General features: G+C 42.4%; 1 protein-coding gene across 1 annotated transcript in view; it reads left to right on the forward strand.

The window, feature by feature from the left end:
• The first annotated feature begins 738 nt into the window (after positions 1–738).
• Positions 739–24,969, forward strand: part of LOC138976030 (twinkle mtDNA helicase-like) — a 29,918-nt gene continuing 5,687 nt past the window's right edge. The window contains exons 1-8 of the mRNA XM_070348822.1: positions 739–889; positions 1,337–1,458; positions 2,338–2,509; positions 3,164–3,298; positions 4,579–4,652; positions 6,861–6,975; positions 8,439–8,621; positions 18,274–18,402. Coding sequence (XP_070204923.1) covers positions 758–889; positions 1,337–1,458; positions 2,338–2,509; positions 3,164–3,298; positions 4,579–4,652; positions 6,861–6,975; positions 8,439–8,621; positions 18,274–18,402 — 1,062 coding nt within the window. The 5' untranslated portion in view covers positions 739–757. The remainder of the gene's footprint in view (positions 890–1,336; positions 1,459–2,337; positions 2,510–3,163; positions 3,299–4,578; positions 4,653–6,860; positions 6,976–8,438; positions 8,622–18,273; positions 18,403–24,969) is intronic.

Consider the following 24,969-nt stretch of genomic DNA (forward strand, 5'->3'; position numbering starts at 1 on the left):
GGGTTGTGCAAGACTCACTCCTTCCCAGGTATGGTTTCTGTGAACTGTGGAACCCCACTCCCCGCTGAACCCTCCACCCCCTCCCCCCCCCCCCCCTCGTTTAAGACTCCCCCCTTTTAAGACCAAGATATCCAAACTGAATTTCAGAATTTCAGTGACAAACTGAGGGGTTTTGTAGGTATATCGGGCCACTGAAAGGAAATTAGAAGTAGAAAGAGGACAGTTTAAATTTCTCGGCCAGTTTGCAGAAGTAGGCAAGATGTTGAAGTTCTTGTAAGACCCCCCCCCAATTTAAGACTCCCTCCCTTTTTATAGGGAGGAGGGGGTGGAAGGAAGGGTGTGTGAGTGCAATTTCTCATTGATAATATATCTGAAGAAATTTGGTATGTTTCTTGTCTGTCTGTTGGTCAATAGGTCTGTGTGCAGGATATAGGCCATACAGCAGTCACTGGTCATTTGTGCCTGAAGAGTTACCTTAAAATTGTCCATAAGTAAAATCATCATTCAGGTTAGGGGTATGTCAGGTGAACAATTTGTTCCCTGTCAAGAGCAGAACATATTGACCCATTCATTTTATGTTGACTTTTTCAAATGGCCTGTTTCATGCTGATGCCATCTTAACCCCTACACATGTCCCTGTGTGCGCTTGCACTGAGTTAATGATCCTTTTTATATTCTGTTCATCAGTGTCGCATTCCGTTGAAAATGAAGCACTTCTATGTTTTTGCTCAGGTCAGGGGTGCTGGGTCTGTTCGGAATGAACACACTGACCAGAGACGTAACGGAGGTCGTGTTGACCTGCAGCGAACTGGACGCTATGTCTGTCTTCCAGGAAACCAAAGCTCCCGCCCTTGCCCTCCCCAGTGGCTTTTCTTCCCTGCCGCAGGAAGTCAGTGTTTTTTTCATTTTGTCTGTGGCCTTTACTTTTTCTTTTAGTGCTTGTGTTTCCACCCGGTGAGCATATGTTGAATTGGGATATAAACAAAATAATTAAATTAAAAAAAGAGAATTAGGTGGGATTCATTAGTTCTTGGCAAGTTCGTAAAATTATGCACAAAGATCTTGACCTTTTGTTGGGACGGGATAAACTCAGTATGGAAGAAAGACAGAAGCATGAAGCTTTGTGAGAACTGTATGGACTTTTGAAACTCCAAGCCATTGGCATGATTCAAAACTAAATTGTGATTATGCTGATCGGTCCAGTTTGCTTGCCTTCAAACACAGGATACATGAGGAATGAGTTGTATTTGACTACATTCTCCATGCAAGTTCTGTGACTTTTGCTTTCCATTGGCTCATGTCATCTCATTTTGACTGATGTGTTTGCACTCTACAGTTGCTGCCTTCTCTGGAGCGGTTCACCAAGCTGGTGTTATGGTTTGGTGATGACGTGAGGGCATGGGAAGCCGCCAAACTCTTTGCCAAGAAGTTGAATGACAAGCGATGCTTTATCATCAGGTAAACTGCGGTGCCTGTTTTTGTTGGCATTTTAAGTATCTATTTCGGGCGGGGATGTAGCTCAGTCGGTAGCGCGCTGGATTTGTATCCAGTTGGCCGCTGTCAGCGTGAGTTCGTCCCCACGTTCGGCGAGAGATTTATTTCTCAGAGTCAACTTTGTGTGCAGACTCTCCTCGGTGTCCGAACACCCCCGTGTGTACACGTAAGCACAAGACTAAGTGCGCACGAAAAAGATCTTGTAAACCATGTCGGAGTTCGGTGGGTTATAGAAACACGAAAATACCCAGCATGCTTCCTCCGAAAGCGGCGTATGGCTGCCTAAATGGCGGGGTAAAAACGGTCATACACGTAAAAGCCGTGGGAGTTTCAGCCCATGAACAAACAAACAAACAAACAAACAAGTATCTATTACAGACATGTTGCAATAAATGTCTAATGAGTAAAACAGCCAAATATTATATTTATTGTCCACTTGATGGGAAATTCAGGTTGCTTTTCCCCAATGGGAAAGCTAGCAGCAGCAAGAGTGGCGCTAGTCAGGAGTGTGTTGGTGTAATCAGCAGCCTGCACTTCTGGTAGAATGACTGAGGTCTTTCACATGCCACAGTGGTGACATGAGGAGGGGACATGGATACCCTCTCTGAGTATTCACATAAAGTTGACCCTTGTCTGTCCCGGCCTGGAGTCTAACCTGCAACCTGTATCTGGGGGCGGATGAATTTAGGGGCGGATGAGTTAGTGGAAGTCTGCTGTATATGCATACACACACACACACACGCACACATATTTGTGCATAATCAACCACAGTTAGTCTTTGTTTTTCTTTCATGAAGATTACGATACCTGTTATTATTATTTCATTCATGTTGTCTATTTCAGACCCAGTGTAGAGGACCCCAGCCCGTTCAAAGCCCTGCGAGCGGGAGTGAAACTGAACTCGGTGCTGAGCAAGGCCAAGCCCTTTGTGCACAAGTCCATCGTCTCTTTCGCACAGCTCAGGCAGGAGATCTTCTCCGAGTTGGCCCACGTGGAGCAAGTGGCAGGGGTCAAGGTAAGGCAGGGTCAAGGTCAGGTGCCAGTCATCTGTCCTTGATGCATTAAACGTTTAAGTGACAGGTAGGTGTGAATGGAAGTGGATCAAACAATATATTTCTGATCGGTCAGTCAGGCCAATTTGACTGAGTTGAGCTATCAGGAGAGTTGTAGGATTCTGCAGTATTAATCCGTCCAACCAAGCTTAATGTTTAATTTTTTCCCCCCAGATGTTTTTTGAAACTTCAGCTCGACCCTTCCCCCTCCCTCCTCGAACTCTGCTAAAGGAAGTGTAGATCAATCATTTTCCACCATTGTTTTATACATGTGCAAGCAGCAGAAATAAAACTGTTTACCGCTTTATGCAAGCAAACTCATGTAGACAGGTATTGATAATAATGGGCTACTTTTTTTATATTGAAAGAGCCCAATTCAGGTTTGTAGACTTGTTCTGTCCATGTAACACACACACACACACACACGCACACGCACACACACACACACACACACACACACACACACACACACACACACACACACACACACACACACACACAAACACACACACACACACACACTCACTCACTCACTCACTCACTCACAATGATGGATGTCTTATGTGTGAAATCTAAATCTAAGCTTTCTGTCAAGCATAGCTGCGTGTCATTTTCAGTGGAAGCGCTACACTTCACTGAATAGACTGCTGAAGGGTCACAGAAGAGGGGAGCTAACTGTCTTCACCGGCCCCACTGGGTCCGGCAAAACCACCTTCATGAGTGACTACTCTCTTGATCTCAGCATGCAAGGGGTAGGTACAGTGGACTCACCTTTTAGGATGGAACTTTTTTTTTTTTAAATCCAGATATTTATTGAAAGAGAAGCAGGGATTGGCCAAATCTCAAATTTTTAACTCGTTAGCCGGGCAAATAACTTCCCAAAAGTTACTACTATACTAGCCCGCCAGAAATGTTGCTGGCCCGGTACATGCCACAGCTCATGCATCTGCAGTGTTTAAATAGCTTTGAAACTTGATAGTTCAACCAAAAGTGTTGCATTGGACTAGAATATTCAGTGGGCAGCTGGGCAAGTTGCCAGGCGGTTACTACTAGCCCGGCGGATTTTGTACTCGCCCCTGGCGATCGGGCAGACTATTTTGGCCATCCCTGAAATGGAATGTGAACATGGTGGGTCATTTTAGAGACAGTAATGAACAGAAAATCTGAAGAAGCCGGGTCTTAGGGGGGCTAAAATTGTTTTAGGAGGGTAGAGGATTGTTTCTTTTGGTTTGTTTTGCTTTTTGTTTTTAAATCAACCTTAACCGTTGATTTTTGTTACTTTTCTGTTTGTTGTTATTCATGCACCGTATTTGACGGACTACAAGCCGCGACTTTTTTTCCAAAAAAAACGCATTGCGGCTTATAAAAAGATGCGGCTAAAACGTTACCTAAACTTGAATAGCATTCACGTAATGGAAGTCGCCGCGGATTTTCATTTCGCTCGATTAGCGATTACCGGTGCTTTATTAGCTCTCTACTCAAGACTCGGCGCTTTTCTCTTTCTTTCGCGAATCTTCGTTTGTCAACAAGTCGTCGTGACAAGATAGCGTACAGAGAAACACCGGATGTGTCAGGATCTTGCGCGCACGAGATTTCGTTTTTTTGTGTCTCGCGATAGTTGGAGGAGCGAGAGCCGTCATGTTGTGTTTTTGTCTGCTCGAAATGTGCACAAAAGTCGTAAATCATCCCAAAAAAGCTTATTCCGGGCGGGACTACATGTGTGTGTTGGTTACAAATTGTGTGTGTGATATTTTTCTTCAAACTTTTTCACTTTTCTTCTTTGTTTCACTTGTTTATTTTCGGAGCCGATTTCGCCAAATACCGTACTTTCGTTTGCCTGGTTGTTTTGATTGATTTACACGATCTGATTATATTTTTTCGACGGCGGCTAATATAGTGACGCGACCTATCCGTGGCTCGTCCCAATTTTTTTGTTAAAAGTCGGGGGTGCGGCTTATAAAACGGTGCGTCTTGTAATCCGTCAAATACGGTATTTGGTAATCCGTATTCTGATATTCAACTTTACTTTCAGGTGAACACTTTGTGGGGCAGCTTTGAAATCAACAACGTACGCCTGGGGAAAATGATGCTGACACAGTTTTCACAGTAAGTGAAAGTGAATAATTCTAACAGCTTGTGCTGTCAAGGTTGTAACTACTCACAAGGGTTTGAATCATGCATGTAATATCTTACTGTTTTGCCTTGGTCTGATTTAATGTGTCTTTCTGTCATTCGGTCTTATTTTAAGATCTTACACATGTTAAACCTCTGAAATATATAAACTGGGTTGCATAAGCAGTTCTTTTTATTGTTGTGTTATAGTAGGAACCAATGATATTAGGTACTAAAGCACAGAATTCAAATTGTTTGTTGTTGATGTGTTTTTTTTAAAAACTTTTATTTGCTTCTACTTTGCCTTTTATTTTTTTACCTATGTGCTACCAGAATGGAAAGCTCTTAGAACCTGTTAGAATATCTACAAGTAGGCATTCACATTAATTGTATGCTATGTCGACTCACGAACAGCCTGGCGGTGACCTCACAAGTTTTTTTCAACTGCTGATATGACTAACTCACTAAGTGACTTTTCTGGTGACGCCATAACTCACGTTGTGACATTTTCTGTAACTTTGTTTCCCTTTTGAGGACATAGATTTCATTTTGGAAGAGAGGGCCAAGAAGAGATGTAATAATAAAAATAAATTACTTTTGGCACGCGCGCATGCACACACTCACTCACTCACTCACACACACACACACACTCACTCACTCACTCACTCACGCACTCACGCACTCACTCACTCACTCACTCACTCACACACACACACGCACGCAACACACACACACACACTCACACACACACACTCACACACACTCACTCACACTCACACACACACACACACACACTCACTCACTCACTCACACACTCACTCACACACACTCACACGCACTCACACACACACACACACGCACGTACACACACACACACACACACACACACATACTCACACACTCAATCACTCACACGCGCGCACGCATGCACGCACGCACGCGCACACACACACACACACACACACACACACACACACACACACACACACTCACTCACTCACTCACTCACTCACTCACTCACTCACCCACTCACTCACTCACTCACTCACTCACTCACTTTAGTGGTAAGGCGTCCGCCCCGTGATCGGGAGGTCGTGGGTTCGAACCCCGGCCGGGTCATACCTAAGACTTTAAAATTGGCAATCTAGTGGCTGCATGCTCCGCCTGGCGTCTGGCATTATGGGGTAAGTGCCAGGACTGGTTGGTCCGGTGTCAGAATAGTGTGACTGGGTGAGACATGAAGCCTGTGCTGCGACTTCTGTCTTGTTTGTGGCGCACGTTATATGTCAAAGCAGCACCGCCCTGATATGGCCCTTCGTGGTCGGCTGGGCGTTAAGCAAACAAACAAACAAACAAACAAACTCACTCACTCACTCACTCAATCACTCACACACACACACACACACACACACACACACACACACGCACTCACTCCTGACCTCATGAAATTAGAAAATACAAGCAAACAAAGTGATAAGAACAAGCACACAGTCCAAAAATTGAACCAAAATCCTTTAAGTAATTAAGCAAGCAAGCAAGCAGATGCCCTGGTTTGTTAAGTCATGATCTTATTCATGTGGTAATGTTTTGATTGGACTACAGTAGAACCCCCCTTTCAAGACTCCCAAATTTAAGACTCTCCATTTTAAGGCCTTGCTTTTTCAGATTTCTGTTTATAACCTCTGTAAATCTACCTCCATTTTAAGACTCCCTCCTTTTTAAGACCTGGGGCGGGGATGTAGCTCAGTCGGTAGCGCGCGGGATTTGTATCCAGTTGGCCGCTGTGAGCGCCAGTTCGTCCCCACATTCGGCGAGAGATTTATTTCTCAGAGTCAACTTTGTGTGCAGACTCTCCTCGGTGTCCGAACACCCCCGTGTGTACACGCAAGCACAAGACCAAGTGCGCACGAAAAAGATCCTGTAATCCATGTCAGAGTTCGGTGGGTTATAGAAACACGAAAATACCCAGCATGCTTCCTCCGAAAGCGGCGTATGGCTGCCTAAATGGCGGGGTAAAAACGGTCATACACGTAAAATTCCACTCGTGCAAACCACGAGTGCACGTGGGAGTTTCAGCCCACGAACGCAGAAGAAGAAGAAGAAGACCCCCTCCTTTTTAAGACCTGATTTTCTCAGATTTCTGGAGGTCTTAGAAGAGAGGTTCCACTGTTGTTTAATTTTCCCAATTAACTTCTTGTTCAGATGCAACTTGAGCAAAAACCTGGGCGACTTCGGTCCATGGGCCGACAAGTTTGAGGAGCTACCTATGTATTTCATGACCTTCTTTGGTCAGGAGAGCATTCGCAAGGTCATCGAGGTAAGGGCAAGGTTAAAGGCATATGTACTCGATGACTATACACGCTAATTGCTTTACCAACAGCTGGAGACATGCTAAATTAAGTTCCCTGCAAAATATTGTGGTCTAGGACCCCTTCAATGTTGAGATATGTTAATTTTCATTTTGATCTGGATCGTCCTATTTATAGATTTGGTAACACATGTAACGTTGATGCAAGGGAGCTAACACCGCGGCTTTGTTGACACTCACTTTTTCAGAGGCTAGAACAAGCTGTAATGCATGTATTATGGTCCGCGCATGGTGACATATCGTCATTATATGGTCTTATGGTGCGTTTGACATCGATTATGGGCAAACTACACTTTGTAAACACGGGAGCGCGTACATAATTTATGCCTTTAAGCTTTGTTCGTGTTGTAAATCACATACTCCCGTGTGTGTGTGTGTGTGTGTGTGTGTTTGCATGCATGTTTGTGTATGTGAGTGTATGTCTGTCCAAGTTGTACGTTTTCCTTTTGAATAGAGGCAGCTTCTTTTTACAGCATGGCAAGTTCTCACCCACCTGTCTTCATGCTTTACCTTGTTATGTATTTTATGTTGTTTCATATATGACAGGGCTTCCCAAAATGTGCGTCCCTCTGTTGTGCATGCGCACTAGAAACCAACAAAATTATGAAGAGGGTCCCTCGATGCACTAAACTACTGTTGACACTGTTTTTGAGTCACTTGAGAAAAAGTGACTCTATGTAATCGGTCAGTGTTAGTCTGACGGCCGGCCGTCCGGCCGGCCGTCCGTAGACACCACCTTAACGTTGGACTTTTCTCGGAAACTATCAAAGCGATCGGGCTCATATTTTGTTTAGTCGTGACCTCCAATGACCTCTACACTTTAACGATGGTTTCGTTGACCTTTGACCTTTTTCAAGGTCACAGGTCAGCGTCAAAGGAAAAATTAGACATTTTATATCTTTGACAAAGTTCATCGGATGTGATTGAAACTTTGTAGGATTATTCTTTACATCAAAGTATTTACATCTGTAGCCTTTTACGAACGTTATCAGAAAAACAAGGGAGATAACTAGCCTTTTCTGTTCGGCAACACACAACTTAACGTTGGGCTTTTCTCGGAAACTATAAAAGTGACCGGGCTCAAATTTTATGTGAACGTGACTCATTGTGTTGTGAATGGCAATTTCTTCCTGTCCATCTGATGCCTCATATAATATTCAGAACTGCGAAAGTGACTCGATCGAGCGTTTGCTCTTCTTGTTAGAAAATGTTCTGCAAATTTTTAGGGAGTTTTGAACAAGAAGAAGAAAAAGAAGAACAAGAATTTAATCCGCCATATAGCATAAAAGCCATTGTATTTGTCTCCCCTGGAGGCATCCATAGGTTTAGATAACCGTTATGACCATTATGTTTTTATGAAGGGCTCAGTGAACATTTTTGTTAATCTGAATCTTTTCTCGAACTGGTTCCAGGCTATGTCCCATGCAGTGTACGTTCATGACATAGCGCACGTGGTGGTGGACAACCTGCAGTTCATGATGGGGACCGGGGAGTGGGCTGACCGTTTCTCCAAGCAGGACGCTTTCATTAGCGCCTTCCGCAAATTTGCCACCAACATGAACTGTCACGTCACCCTGGTCATTCATCCCCGCAAGGTAGGAGTCTTTTATACTGTCTCGGTGATCATGTAGATCACGTCACCCTTGTTATTCATCCCCGCAAGATAGGAGTCGTTTATACTGTCTCTGTGATCATGTGGATCACGTCACCCTTGTTATTCATCCCCGCAAGATAGGAGTCTTTTATACTGTCTCAGTGATCATGTGGATCACGTCACCCTTGTTATTCATCCCCGCAAGGTTGGAGTCTTTTATATTGTCTCAGTGATCATGTGGATCACGTCACCCTTGTCATTCATCCCGGCAAGGTTGGAGTCTTTTATACTGTCTCAGTGATGATGCAGATCACGTCACCATTGTTATTCATTCCAGCAAAGTGGGAGTCTTTTATACTGTCTCAGTGATCATGTGGATCACGTCACCATTGTTATTCATCCCTGCAAAGTGGGAGTCTTTTATACTGTCTCAGTGATCATGCAGATCACGTTACCCTTGTCATTCATCCCGACAAGGTTGGAGTCTTTTATACTGTCTCAGTGATCATGTGGATCACGTCACCCTTGTTATTCATCCCCCCAAGGTAGGAGTCTTTTATACTGTCTCAGTGATGATGCAGATCACGTCACCCTTGTTATTCATCCCCCCAAGGTAGGAGTCTCTTATACTGTCTCAGTGATGATGTGGATCACGTCACCCTTGTTATTCATCCCTGCAAGGTAGGAGTCTTTTATACTGTCTCAGTGATGATGCAGATCACGTCACCATTGTTATTCATCCCCCCAAGGTAGGAATCTTTTATACTGTCTCAGTGATGATGCAGATCACGTCACCATTGTTATTCATCCCTGCAAGATAGGAGTCTTTTATACTGTCTCAGTGATGATGCAGATCACGTCACCCTTGTTATTCATCCCCCCAAGGTAGGAGTCTTTTATACTGTCTCAGTGATGATGCAGATCACGTCACCATTGTTATTCATCCCCGCAAGGTAGGAGTCTTATATACTGTCTCTGTGATGATGCAGATCACGTCACCCTTGTTATTCATCCCTGCAAGGTAGGAATCGTTTATACTGTCTCAGTGATCATGTGGATCACGTCACCCTTGTTATTCATCCCTGCAAGGTAGGAGTCTTTTATACTGTCTCAGTGATCATGCAGATACCCCCCGCGGGTTAGGGGGAAGAATTTACCCGATGCTCCCCAGCATGTCGTAAGAGGCGACTAACGGATTCTGTTTCTCCTTTTACCCTTGTTAAGTGTTTCTTGTATAGAATATAGTCAATTTTTGTGAAGATTTTAGTCAAGCAGTATGTAAGAAATGTTAAGTCCTTTGTACTGGAAACTTGCATTCTCCCAGTAAGGTAATATATTGTACTACGTTGCAAGCCCCTGGAGCAAATTTTTGATTAGTGCTTTTGTGAACAAGAAACAATTGACAAGTGGCTCTATCCCCTCTCCCCCCTTTCCCCGTCGCGATATAACCTTGAATGGTTGAAAACGACGTTAAACACCAAATAAAGAAAGAAAGATCATGTGGATCACGTCACCCTTGTCATTCATCCCGACAAGGTTGGAGTCTTTAATACTGTCTCAGTGATCATGCAGATCACGTCACCCTTGTTATTCATCCCAGCAAGGTAGGAGTCTTTTATACTGTCTCAGTGATCATGCAGATCACGTCACCATTGTTATTCATCCCCGCAAGGTTGGAGTCTCTTATACTGTCTCAGTGATGATGCAGATCACGTCACCATTGTTATTCATCCCAGCAAAGTGGGAGTCTTTTATACTGTCTCAGTGATGATGCAGATCACGTCACCCTTGTTATTCATCCCCGCAAGGTAGGAGTCTCTTATACTGTCTCGGTGATGATACAGGGTGCTTTAGGGCAGCATGTCCTTAGTTGAGCCGAAGTTGATTTCGCAAAGGATTCAGTCTTTTTACATTTAGTCAAGTTTTGACTAAATGTTTTAACATAGAGGGGGGAATCGAGACGAGGGTCGTGGTGTATGTGTGTGTCTGTGTGTGGGTGTGTGTGTGTGTGTGTAGAGCGATTCAGACTAAACTACTGGGCCGATCTTTATGAAATTTGACATGAGAGTTCCTGGGTATGATATCCCCGGACGTTTTTTTCACTTTTTCGATAAATACCTTTGATGACCTCATATCCGGCTTTTTGTAAAAGTTGAGGCGGCACTGTCGGGGGGGAGGGGGGTGGGGTGGGGTAGGGGGGGGGGTAGGGTGGGGGGGTGGGGTAGGGGGGGGGGGTAGGGTGGGGGGGTAGCATGGGGGGGGGGTAGGGTGGGGGTGGGGGGGTAGGGTAGGGGGGGTAGAAGTTGGTCAAGCAGCTGTACAGTGGGACACCCCTTTTCAGACCTTCCCAAATGTGAGAATATCAGGTCTTAAAAAGGAGGGAGCCTTATAACGGGGGTACATTTACAGAGGTTATGAACAAAAAGTCTGAGAAAACAGGATCTTAAAAGGGAGGGAGCCTTATAACGGGGGTACATTTACAGAGGTTATGAACAAAAAGTCTGAGAAAACAGGATCTTAAAAGGGAGGGAGTCTTAAAATAAAATTGGTGGGTCTTAACCCTTATGCTGGTTGTCGCGACATATGTCGCGCTACTTTATGTATACGGTCACCTGGTTGTCACGACATATGTCGCGCTACTGGCTCAGTCTGTTTGTGGGTTCCGATGACCTCCTATGGATGCGAAAACCTATATGACCGTTTTTCTTTATTTTTCTCTCTGTTAATTCACCAGTGGCTATGTAACATGTGTTAAGGAATTGCACCAGTGTAAGGGTTAAAAGGGGGGTTCCACTGTACCTTCAGTCACATGAAACTTTCTATCAGAGATAGTGCCCTCCCTTGGCTTGAACACCGATATGTCAAAAACGACAACAAATTCCTTGAAATAATGAAGGATCAGCTGACCACTCATATGTCATTAAGGATTCTGTCAATGGTTTGTCAGTTAATTGACATATGCTTGGCTTTAGCCTGCATTTCACCATAGAGGAATAACATCTGCCTGTCCAAAGTAGAACGGCACGGTTGGCCTAGTGGTAAGGCGTCCGCCCCGTGATCGGGAGGTCGTGGGTTTGAACCCCGGCCGGGTCATACCTAAGACTTTACAATTGGCAATCTAGTGGCTGCTCCGCCTGGCGTCTGGCATTATGCCATTTATGGGGTTAGTGCTAGGACTGGTTGGTCCGGTGTCAGAATAATGTGACTGGGTGAGACATGAAGCCTGTGCTGCGACTTCTGTCTTGTGTGTGGCGCACGTTAAATGTCAAAGCAGCACCGCCCTGATATGGCCCTTCGTGGTCGGCTGGGCGTTAAGCAAACAAACAAACAAACACACGCTCTCTCACTGTCACTCACTATCTCTCTCACTCTTTCTGTGTGTGTGTGTATGTGTGTGTGTGTGAGTGTGCGTGTGTGTGTGTGTGTGTGTGTGTGTGTGTGTGTGTGTGTGTGTGTGTGTGTGTGTGTGTGTGTGTGTGACAGTGTGTGTGTGTGTGTGTGTGTTTGTTTGTGTGTGTGTGTGTGTGTATGTGTGTGTGTGTGAGTGTGCGTGTGTGTGTGTGTGTGTGTGTGCATGTGCGCGTGCATTTGTCTCAAGGACAGATTGTAAGAAAAGGCCCAGCCTTAAATCTTCATCCTTGCAAAATAAAGGTCTGTTCAGTTCAGTTTTTCTCCTTGTATGAATCAATCATCAGGCAAGTTTTGACAGCAAGAAGTCAACACAGCTGCCTTCCACTTTCTGGAAACATCTTGTCAAAAGGAATTTCTTTGCATCGGGAATGACAAAACAGGATCTTAGACTAGACAATCAACCGAAAGTGACATGACATTCTTGGCAACTGTTCTGGTTTTCCCACAAATGAAACAGGATAACAGTTCCAAGGTTGTGGTCAACATATCAGCCCTTTTTGAAACCATGCCAAGCCAAGCAAACAAATATGGAGAAAAAAAAAGAGTTCTGAGGCTCAATATGAAAAAAAAACAAGTCGCGTAAGGCGAAAATACAACATTTAGTCAAGTAGCTGTCGAACTCACAGAATGAAACTGAACGCAATGCCATTTTTCAGCAAGACCGTATACTCGTAGCATCGTCAGTCCACCGCTCATGGCAAAGGCAGTGAAATTGACAAGAAGAGCGGGGTAGTAGTTGCGCTAAGAAGGATAGCACGCTTTTCTGTACCTCTCTTTGTTTTAACTTTCTGAGCGTGTTTTTAATCCAAACATATCATATCAATATGTTTTTGGAATCAGGAACCGACAAGGAATAAGATGAAAGTGTTTTTAAATTGATTTCGACAATTTAATTTTGATAATAATTTTTATATATTTAATTTTCAGAGCTTGTTTTTAATCCAAATATAACATATTTATATGTTTTTGGAATCAGAAAATGATGGAGAATAAGATGAACGTAAATTTGGATCGTTTTATAAATTTTTATTTTTTTTTACAATTTTTAGATTTTTAATGACCAAAGTCATTAATTAATTTTTAAGCCACCAAGCTGAAATGCAATACCGAAGTCCGGGCTTCGTCGAAGATTATTTGACCAAAATTTCAACCAATTTGGTTGAAAAATGAGAGCGTGACAGTGCCGCCTCAACTTTCACGAAAAGCCGGATATGACGTCATCAAAGACATTTATCAAAAAAATGAAAAAAACGTTCGGGGATTTCATACCCAGGAACTCTCATGTCAAATTTCATTAAGATCGGTTCAGTAGTTTATCGCTCTACACACACACACAGACACACACACACACACGCACGCACGCACATACACCACGACCCTCGTCTCGATTCCCCCTCTACGTTAAAACATTTAGTCAAAACTTGACTAAATGTAAAACAAGTCGCGTAAGGCGAAAATACAATATTTAGTCAAGTAGCTGTCACAGAATGAAACTGAACGCAATGCAACGCAGCAAGACCGTATACTCGTAGTCCACCGCTCACGGCATAGGCAGTGAAATTGACAAGAAGAGCGGGGTAGTAGTTGCGCTAAGAAGGATAGCACGCTTTTCTGTACCTCTCTTTGTTTTAACTTTCTGAGCGTGTTTTTAATCCAAACATATCATATCTATATGTTTTTGGAATCAGGAACCGACAAGGAATAAGATGAAAGTGTTTTTAAATTGATTTGGACACTTTAATTTTGATAATAATTTTTATATATTTAATTTTCAGAGCTTGTTTTTAATCCGAATATAACATATTTATATGTTTTTGGAATCAGCAAATGATGGAGAATAAGATAAACGTAAATTTGGATCGTTTTATAAATTTTTTTTTATTTTTACAATTTTCAGATTTTTAATGACCAAAGTCATTAATTAATTTTTAAGCCACCAAGCTGAAATGCAATACCGAAGTCCGGGCTTCGTCGAAGATTACTTGACCAAAATTTCAACCAATTTGGTTGAAAAATGAAGGCGTGACAGTGCCGCCTCAACTTTCACGAAAAGCCGGATATGACGTCATCAAAGACATTTATCAAAAAAATGAAAAAAACGTTCGGGGATTTCATACCCAGGAACTCTCATGTCAAATTTCATAAAGATCGGTCCAGTAGTTTAGTCTGAATCGCTCTACACACACACACACAGACACACACGCACAGACAGACACACATACACCACGACCCTCGTTTCGATTCCCCCTCGATGTTAAAATATTTAGTCAAAACTTGACTAAATATAAAAAGTAAACAAGACAAAATGAAAGAGTAAGGGCCACATGCGCCAATACAGCAACACATAGAAAAACATTTGGTTTTTTTTATTATAGGAGTAACCAATGTGAGGAGAGACAGAGGAAGAGAAGATGCACATTTGGTCTGTATACATAGCTCAGAAAAAAGACCAATCCTAGATTTGGCGTAACCTGTACTTAAAGTTCAAGTGAAGCCATTATGTGCTATATAGAAGAAATCAACAAACAAACAAAAAAAGCACCACATATACTTGCAGATATTTAAAAACAAAATCATAGATTGTTTCATTTTTGTAACCCCCCCCCCTTCATTATTAACTGTAAGCATGTTCTGAAGTAACACAGTTATGAAAGAGTGTGACAATGAAATATGTTGATGTTGGTGACTGAAATATGTTGATGTTGGTGACACCTTCCACTCGCCAACACCTGGGCATGACAATTATCCAACTTGTAATTACTCATTTGATTTTTTTTTTTTCCTGTCAGAAGCCAGCTGGGCCACACTCTCTCAAAAGAATGCAATATGCCAGTACAATGTAATATCATATCTCACGAACGAGTCAGACACACATCTGCTTCGGTGATGAAAAAAACAATGTTTACACAAAACACCTTAAAATCTCAAAGAAACGGAAAGGAAAGGTTTGTGGATTGATGAATATATATTAACCCTGAAATGTTAATGCTACACGGTCACTAGGTCGGTATGTCATTTAAGTGCTGATCACACAGCCAATCTTCAAGTGACTTTCAGCAGATTTCTGAACAACGTTAGTCAATATGAAATCAATGGAAAGTGTTTGCAGCTTTAGTTGTGTAAGTGTAAGTAAATTCTCATAAGACTTCTCCAGGCCAGGAGTCACAACAGCCAGTGGAAAAGCGCACCCACTGACGGCTGAATTAAAAATAAAGACAGTTAAAAATTAAGAGAAAGTTTTGGTTTCGCTTGGATGAGAATCAACTGAAAATCATGGGGACTGTTCACATGGCCAATTTTGGCTCGCCAGCTTTCGAGTGACTTGTAGCTGACAAAAGTTGGTTGAAAGTGAGCTGAAAATCGGCCATGTAAATTGCCCTTAGTATAAGTCAGACTCTAATCCTAAGCTGGGTGAAACCGAGGTCTACTTAGTTCATCAAGAATTGTGCACTCAGCAGTGTCTGTTACATTTTTTTTGGCACACCATCCAGTATTTGGAATATTCTACTTTGGATTTGTTTGTTTTGCTTAACGCCCAGCACAGGCTTCATGTCACCCAGTCAGGAATGAATGACTGTAACTTATTGCGTTGTACAGTTGCTGGACCTTATCACACCAAACTAGCTCTGGATGAAACATGAATAAAACATGAACGTATATATACAATGACTAGAGGAATACCCGGCTTCACCGGGGTGAATCGCGAGACAGAGACAGACAGCGTGGCCGGTTCACCACAATCACCTTTGAAGGCGAAGTCCTGTCAAACGGGATTGAGAATTTTAGAGCTTATTTCTAAGCCCTATATTATCTGTTATGGCTTCTCAAATGCCAGAACATACAGACAGACAAAAGCCGCCAGACCCCATCACAAACAGAACTCTACAATCCACAGGTGTTGCCTCCACACACACACACACACACAGAAGCCGTATATCGATCTATGTATATATATAAATATATAGAGATAGATGACAGTGGATTTTTCGATAAATAGATTCAACCTTTGCACTTTTACAGTGAGGACAACTTACGGGTACATGCAAGGAAAGCCCACAACTTCTAAGGCGAACAACTCTGCAGAGTCTGCTGTGAGGGCGACGGTAGTCTCCCTGTCACACTCGACCCCCTTTGAATGAACTTTGTCCCCAAAGTTCCGAACCATGGACCCGCCAAGCTTAGGTCCCTCCCAGGTGGAATGGGAACAGCACGAAAATGATTCAGTGGCCTGAACATTTCATGTCGAGTCCCATCGCTGTCGACGACGCCAAATGTAACCGAGTGCCGAAACACCACAATCACCTTTGAAGGCGAAGTCCACTCAAACGGGATTGAGAATAACTGTTATGGCTTCTCGAAGAAAGGCCTGAACATACAGACACACCAAAGCCGCCAGACCACATCACAAACAGAACTCTACAATCCACAGGTGTTGCCCACACACACACACAAACACACACACACACAGAGAAGCCGTATATATATATGTATATCTATATCTATAAATATATAGAGATAGATGACAGTGTATTTTTCGCGTGGCTATAAATTGATTCGACCTTTTCACTTTTACAGTAAGAAACAACTTACGGGTGCAAGGAAAGCGTTCTGGACAGTGCAGTGACATTCTAAAAATAGTAACATAGTAACGGGAATATGGATTGACGCCACACGAAGGAAGGGAGATAAACGCTGAAAACACTGGAGAAGATAAGGAAGAGTTACTGGGAATGGATCCAGAGAAAAACCAAAATCGGTTCAGCGCTGCGCGCTGAGAGCACGTGTTGAAATATCTCATCGAGCAGGTTGTGTCCGGGGTGTAGCTGAATATGGCCACCAAATTTGAAACAGATCCATCGAGAACCTTGGGCGTGCATCGCGGACACACACACACACACACACACACACACACACACACACACACACACACACACACACACACACACATCCTAAATATATATAGATATACACTGGATGTTCTGCATGTGTCTGGCTAAAGTGGAAAGATATGCGTGTGTGTGTGTGAGAAACAAATAATATTAATTTTTGGCTCACGAAGTGTAGCCTATGCGATAGTAACTTTGTCTGTCTGTGCGTTTGTGCGTGTGTGTGTGTGCGTGTGTATGTCTGTGGTAGAAACTTTAACATTTCCGAGTCTATGTGTGAGTGGTTATCCAAGACTATGGATAAAGCTCGTCATAAGATTACGTCACGGTCAAAAGTGTTTGACGTCAATTAATGCATCATGACGGCATGCCTCCCTGTAGTCTTTCTCTCTCGCGTGGTGTGTGTGGTCTCGGTCATTGTTATTTTGAGCGGGCCGAGACTATTTGGCAGTCGTGTCCCTGTAAGTAGGCTACATGCAGACAGACAGATCTAGATCTAGTGTCTCTCTTTCTTGCACAGTGTCACCTAAGCTTACTGTGTGTGTGGGTGTGTATGTGTGACGGAGTGATTGAGTTTGTGTTACTGTTTGTCTATTTCTTACGTGAGCCTTGAAGGCTTCGCCTCTTGTGTTTGTTTGTTTGTTTGCTTAACGCCCAGCCGACCACGAAGAGCCATATCAGGGCGGTGCTGCTTTGACATTTAATGTGCGCCACACACAAGACAGAAGTCGCAGCACAGGCTTCATGTCTCACCCAGTCACATTATTCTGACACCGGACCAACCAGTCCTAGCACTAACCCCATAATGCCAGACGCCAGGCGGAGCAGCCACTAGATTGCCAATTTTGTGTGAGTTTAGAGGGAGCGGTTAGCGACAATAAACTCTATTTAAACGAGACAGATATGCGGAAAAAGGCTAAAGTGGAAAGGCTAAAGATTGCCAATTTTAAAGTCTTAGGTATGACCCGGCCGGGGTTCGAACCCACGACCTCCCGATCACGGGGCGGACGCCTTACCACTAGGCCAACCGTGCCGGTGAGAGAGTGTGTGTGTGTGTGTGCACCTATGTGTGTGTGTGTGTTCACATGTTTGTTTCAGTTCAAGTGTTGCTCCAAGACTCAGAAGACTATATGACAGTTGAACCTGAATTGAAAATATGTATCCTTCCAAATGTCCTGGCTACAAATAAAAAAAGTTCTTTCAGAAGACCTGCATGTTAAAATTATCGGGGCCAGAACAATGTGTAAAATATGTGTCTGTGACCGAAAAAAAACAAGACCTGAGAACAACAATGCAGTTCACTTTCTTTGCAAGTGTTAATTTTACATGAAATTTGTGTTCATTTTCTTCCTTCAGGAGAAGGACAGTGAAGACCTGACGACAGCGTCAGTGTTTGGCGGAGCCAAGGCCACGCAGGAAGCCGATAACGTTCTCATTTTACAAGACAAACGCCTGTCGTCTGTGCGAGGAAGAAAATTTCTACAGGTAGGCGGAAGATTTCCTGATATTGAAGGCATCTCATTATGTGTGGGAGCTCGTATTTTTATGTTTCCTTGGGTGTATTTGACACTGATTGGCATAATTCATTAACTTCTACCCATTAAATTACATATTCTTACCGCAATTCTCATAAATGCATTGACTTCAATCTCACATGCTAGATGTCGAAACACTACTCAAATTACCTGCCCTTGAAAGGGTGGTAACCAAGCTAAAAAACAGACGCCATAGCCGTTGCTATGCCCTGAACCCACTTGGCTACCCATAACCCCCCGCGCACCACGTGAGCGCCGGCATCCGGAATAATCATTCTCGACTTTCGACGACACACGTCAGACGTGCGGAATTCGACTGCTCACTTGGCTTTCCCTAGCCCTCGTCTTTGTGACGATACGGGCTTGGGGGGGGGGGGGGGGGGGCTTTACCTGTTCGCCTTTCTTTTGGTGAGACCTGTCCTTTTTACATTTAGTCAAGTTTTGACTAAATGTTTTAACGTAGAGGGGGGAATCGAGACGAGGGTTGTGGTGTATGTGCGTGTGTGTGTCTGTGTGTGTGTGTGTAGAGCGATTAAAGACTAAACTACTGGACCGATCTTTATGAAATTTGACATGAGAGTTCCTGGGTATGAAATCCCCGAACGTTTTTTTCATTTTTTTGATAAATGTCTTTGATGACGTCATATCCGGCTTTTCGTGAAAGTTGAGGCGGCACTGTCACGCCCTCATTTTTCAACCAAATTGGTTGAAATTTTGGTCAAGTAATCTTCGACGAAGCCCGGTGTAGCAGCCTATTTTGAAGCAGCCCAGTTTGACCGGGAGGTCATTCTAGGCTAGCCTATTTTGACCGGGAGGTCATTCTGGGCTAGTCAGTTTTGACCCCCCCTAGTCAATTTTGACCCCCCCCCCTGCAAACTTAAGGAATGAGTACATTAAGACGATTAGAAACAATATTTATGCATATATGTATATAACTACATATATCTAAGGTTTGAGGGGGGGGGGGGGGTCATTCTGGGCTAGCCCAGAATGACCTCCCGGTCAAAATCAGCTAGCCCAGAATGACCCCCCGGTCAAAACTGACTAGACCAGTCAGTTTTGACCCCCCCCTTCAAAGTTCAAGAATAAGTACTTTCAGAACTTTTAAACCGAAATGAATGTAACAGTCGGACAATATTTGTTGGAAAAATGATATTACAACAAACAAAACAAAAACCCTTAACTTTTTTCAACAACAACAGAAAAAGTTTCGACGCTTCCCTTCAAACTTCAAGAATAAGTACACTAGGACCTCTTAAAACAAAACATACGCATGTATGTATGCATCTATGCATCTCCCCAGGTTGGGGGGGGGGTCAAAATCAGCTAGCCCAGAATGACCCCCCCCCCCCCCCCCGGTCAAAACTGACTAGGCCAGTCAGTCTTGACCTCCCTCTCAAACTTCAAGAATAAGTACTTTAGGACCTTTTAAAACGAAATATATGTAAATGTGCACGGTATATGTTGGAAAAATGATTTTTAACAAAATCGAAAAAAATCCAGAGAAATTACTTTAAAAAAATAAAAATAAATTATACAAAGTTTCGACACTTCCCTTCAAACTTCAAGAATAAATACACTAGGACCTTTTAAAACGAAATGTACACATATATGTATGCATCTATGCATCCCCACAATTTTTTTTTTTTTTTGGGGGGGGGGGGGGGGGGGGGGGGGGTCAAAATCAGCTAGTCCAGAATGACCCCCCGGTCAAAACTGACTAGGCCAGTCAATGACTGCCCCCCCCCCCCCCAAAAAAAACCACTTGTGGAGATGCATAGATGCATTTATTTATTTGTACATTTCGTTTTAAAAGGTCCTAGTTTATTTATTCTTGGAGTTTGAAGGGAAGTGTCAAAACTTTTTATAATTTATTTTTATTTTTTTAAAGTAATTTTTTTGGATTTTTTTCTCGATTTAATACTGTGCACATTTACATATATTTCGTTTTAAAAGGTCCAAAAGTACTTATTCTTGAAGTTTGAAGGGGAGGTCAAAAGTGACTGGCCTAGTCAGTTTTGACCGGGGGGGTCATTCTGGGCTAGCTGATTTTGACCGGGAGGTCATTCTGGGCTAGCCCAGAATGACTGCCCCCCCAAAAAAACTTGTGGGGATGCATAGATGCATACATATATAGGTATATTTCGTTTTAAAAGGTTCTAGTGTATTTATTCTTGAAGTTTGAAGGGAAGCGTCTTTTTTTTTTTTTTTTTTTTTTTTAAAGAAAGGTTTTTTTGAAAACATTTTCGATTTAAAAAAAAATCGTTTTTCCAACAAATACTGTGCACATATACAATATAATTTGTTTTAAAAGGTCGTAAAGTACTTATTCTTGAAGTTTGAAGGGGAGGTCAAAATTGACTGGCCTAGTCAGTTTTGACCAGGGGGGGTCATTCTGGGCTAGCTGATTTTGACCGGGAGGTCATTCTGGGCCCCCCTAAACTTGTGGAGATGCATAGATGCATTTATTTATTTGTACATTTCGTTTTAAAAAGTCCTAGTGTACTTATATTTGAAGTTTCAAAGGAGGTGTCAAAATTTTTTTTTGTAATATTTTTTTATTTGTTTAGATCATTTTTGCAACAAATATTGTGCACATATATACATATATTTCGTTTTAAAAGGTCCTAACGTACTTATTCTTGAAGTTTGAAGGGGAGGTCAAAACTGACTGGCCTATTCAGTTTTGAACGGGGGGGGGGGGTTCATTCTGGGCTAGCTGATTTTGACCGGGAGGTCATTCTGGGCTAGCCCAGAATGACCCCCCTCCCTAAACTTGTGGAGATGCATAGATGCATTAATTTATTTGTACATTTCGTTTTAAAAGGTCCTAGTGTACATATTCTTGAAGTTTAAAGGGAAGCGTCGACACTTTTCTATTTTTTTTAATTTTTTTAAAGTAAGTATTTTTCGATTTGTTTTTTTCGATTTAAAAAAATCATTTTTCCAACAAATACTGTGCACATATACATATATTTCATTTTAAAAGGTCCTAAAGTACTTATTCTTAAAGGTTAAAGGGGAAGTCAAAACTGACTGGCCTTGTCAGTTTTGACCGGGGGGTCATTCTGGGCTAGCTGATTTTGACCCCCCCCCCCCCCCCCCCCACCTGGGGAGATGCATAGATGCATACATACATGCGTATGTTTTGTTTTAAGAGGTCCTAGTGTACTTATTCTTGAAGTTTGAAGGGAAGCGTCGAAACTTTTTTTTTAATTTTTTTTTTATAATTAAGGGTTTTTGTTTTGTTTGTTGTAATATTATTTTTTTAACAAATATTGTCCACATTTACATTCATTTCGGTTTAAAAAGTCTTAAAGTACTTATTCTTGAAGTTTGAAGGGGGGGTCAAAACTGACTGGCCTAGTCAGTTTTGACCGGGGGGTCATTCTGGGCTAGCTGATTTTGACCGGGAGGTCATTCTGGGCTAGCCCAGAATGACTGCCCCCCCAAAAAAACTTGTGGGGATGCATAGATGCATACCTATATGTGTACATTTCGTTTTAAAAGGTCCAAGTGTACTTATTTTTGAAGTTTCAAAGGAAGCGTCGAAACTTTTTTTTTTGAAAAAAGTACGTTTTGTTCGATTTTTGTTGTTGATTTTTTAAAAAATCATTTTTCCAACAAATACTGTGCTCATATACATATATTTCGTTTTAAAAGGTACTAAAGTACTTATTCTTAAAGGTTGAAGGGGAGGTCAAAACTGACTGGCCTAGTCAGTTTTGACCGGGGGGTCATTCTGGGCCAGCTGATTTTGACCCCCCCCCCAAACCTGGGGAGATGCATAGATGCATACATACATGCGTATGTTTTATTTTAAGAGGTCCTAGTGTACTTATTCTTGAAGTTTGAAGGGAAGCGTCGAAACTTTTTATTTATTTTATTTTTTTTAGAGTTAAGGGTTTTTGTTTTGTTTGTTGTAATATCAATTTTTTGACAAATATTGTCCACATTTACATTCATTTCGGTTTAAAAAGTCTTAAAGTACTTATTCTTGAAGTTTGAAGGGGGGGTCAAAACTGACTGGCCTAGTCAGTTTTGACCGGGGGGTCATTCTGGGCTAGCTGATTTTGACCGGGAGGTCATTCTGAATGACCCCCCCCCCCCAAATTTGTGGAGATGCATAGATGCATTCATTTATGCGTACATTTCGTTTTAAAAGGTCCTAGTGTACTTTTTTTTTAAGTTTCATAGGAAGCGTCAAAAAAAAATTTTTTTTTCGAATTTTATTTTTATTTTTTTATTTTTTAGATCATTTTTCCAACAGATTTTGTGCACACATACATATATTTCGTTTCAAATGGTCCTAACGTACTTATTCTTAACGTTTGAAGGGGGGGTCAAAACTGACTGGGGGGGGGGGTCAAAATTGGCTAGCCCAGAATGACCTCCCGGTCAAAATCAGCTAGCCCAGAATGACCTCCCGGTCAAAACTGACTATGTGTGAAAATGGCCTGTTACACCGGACTTCGGTATTGCATTTCAGCTTGGTGGCTTAAAAATTAATTAATGACTTTGGTCATTAAAAATCTGAAAATTGTAAAAAAAAATAAAAATTTATAAAACGATCCAAATTTACGTTCATCTTATTCTCCATCATTTTCTGATTCCAAAAACATATAAATATGTTACATTTGGATTAAAAACAAGCTCTGAAAATTAAATATATAAAAACTATTATCAAACTGAAATTGTCCAAATCAATTTAAAAACACTTTCATCTTATTCCTTGTCGGTTCCTGATTCCAAAAACATATAGATATGATATGTTTGGATTAAAAACACGCTCAGAAAGTTAAAACAAAGAGAGGTACAGAAACGCGTGCTATCCTTCTTAGCGCAACTACTACCCCGCTCTTCTTGTCAATTTCACTGCCTTTGCCATGAGCGGTGGACTGACGATGCTACGAGTATATACGGTCTTGCTGAAAAATGGCATTGCGTTCAGTTTCATTCTGTGAGTTCGACAGCTACTTGACTAAATGTTGTATTTTCGCCTTACGCGACTTGTTATTGAATTGAATTGTTGTTATTAGCTGCTTGTTTACAGCCGATTCAGAAATTTACTTTTCTGGTGGGCTACGGTTTTCGGGGGGGTTCTTCTCTCTCTCTGTGGCATTCCAGTCGCTTAGGCGAAGTTTTGCCATCTTCTCTTTGGAGGTCTGATGACGTGTTCATTAATTTTTACCTCCTGGATATCTCCTGCTCTTGACTTGACGAGGCCTTTTCTTTGCCCTCGTTAGTTTCTGCAGGACAGGTTCTTTCAGGGACATTATTAAGTCCCTCCTCCTTTAGGAGCAATCTGCATTTATGAGAATTGCGGTAAGAATATGTAATTTAATGGAAAATTTCAATAATACATTTTCATTTGATTAATATACTTACCCAATTCTCATAGTTAATACCCTCCCATCCATCCCCGCTACTTAATTTCCTACGGGTTTTTGAGAAGTCTCGAATGAGTTATTTCCCTTGCGTCAACGCTACCTCTGTTGGCAAATCTATAAATAGGACGATCCAGATCAAAATGAAAATTAACATATCTCAACATTGAAGGGGTCCTAGACCACAATATTTTGCAGGGAACTTAATTTAGCATGTCTCCAGCTGTTGGTAAAGCAATTAGCGTGTATAGTCATCGAGTACATATGGCTTTAATCACCTCTGTTTCTTATCGGCTAGAGGCAGCTTGGCCTCTTCTCTGAGGTTCAGGCGTCTCGGCTATCTCAGCTAGTTTGAAACAAATAGGCCTCTCTATCGATGTTCATGGCACTTTTGCGGGCATGATCAAAGGACCTTGTTTTAAGAGGTTTAGAGGCGTACCCCTGTTCCTTTGTGGGATTTGTTTCTAGTTTTGGAATGATGCGTTCTTTGGCATTTTGAGCCCTTACTCTCGGCTCGTTTGCTAGACTTAACGCATAGGACTTTGTTCCTCTTACTCTGGGCCTGCAGCCCTGAAGGGCAGTGAGACCCGTGCGCTATTGGGGTTACCGGAGGATGTAGCTTTGGAACATATTAATTCCGTTTTTCACGGCTTTTCGGCCAGATTTCCTTGAATCAGAAATCTGGTCAATCCGACAATCTCCTCTGGTATTTGATTTCCTCCTCTCGGGAGGATTCTCGCTCCGGGCGATTTGGATTTTCTAACTGTCTGGTTAGAGTTTTAAAATCCTTGCTAACTTGCGCTAAGTCAATTGTAACTAAGAGCCTTAAAGCTCATGTTCTTATCTCTTTACACTATGGGTGAAAGAGACTTCTCTTAATTGACTCTCACAAGAGGTGTTGCTACCTTCATAGGACAGTCCTATGAGTGGTGGCCTATTGAACACAGGGGGAGGGGGGGGGGGGGCGTTCAGTCCTCTCTCTGTCCTTTCCAGGGGTTCAGGAGTCCAGAGCTGGGGTGGTTCTTCTCTCTCTCTGTGGCATTCCAGTCGCTTAGGCGAAGTTTTGCCATCTTCTCTTTGGAGGTCTGATGACGTGTTCATTAATTTTTACCTCCTGGATATCTCCTGCT

Source organism: Littorina saxatilis, linkage group LG9 (assembly GCF_037325665.1).
Source record: "Littorina saxatilis isolate snail1 linkage group LG9, US_GU_Lsax_2.0, whole genome shotgun sequence".
In the NCBI taxonomy this organism is placed as follows: domain Eukaryota; kingdom Metazoa; phylum Mollusca; class Gastropoda; order Littorinimorpha; family Littorinidae; genus Littorina; species Littorina saxatilis.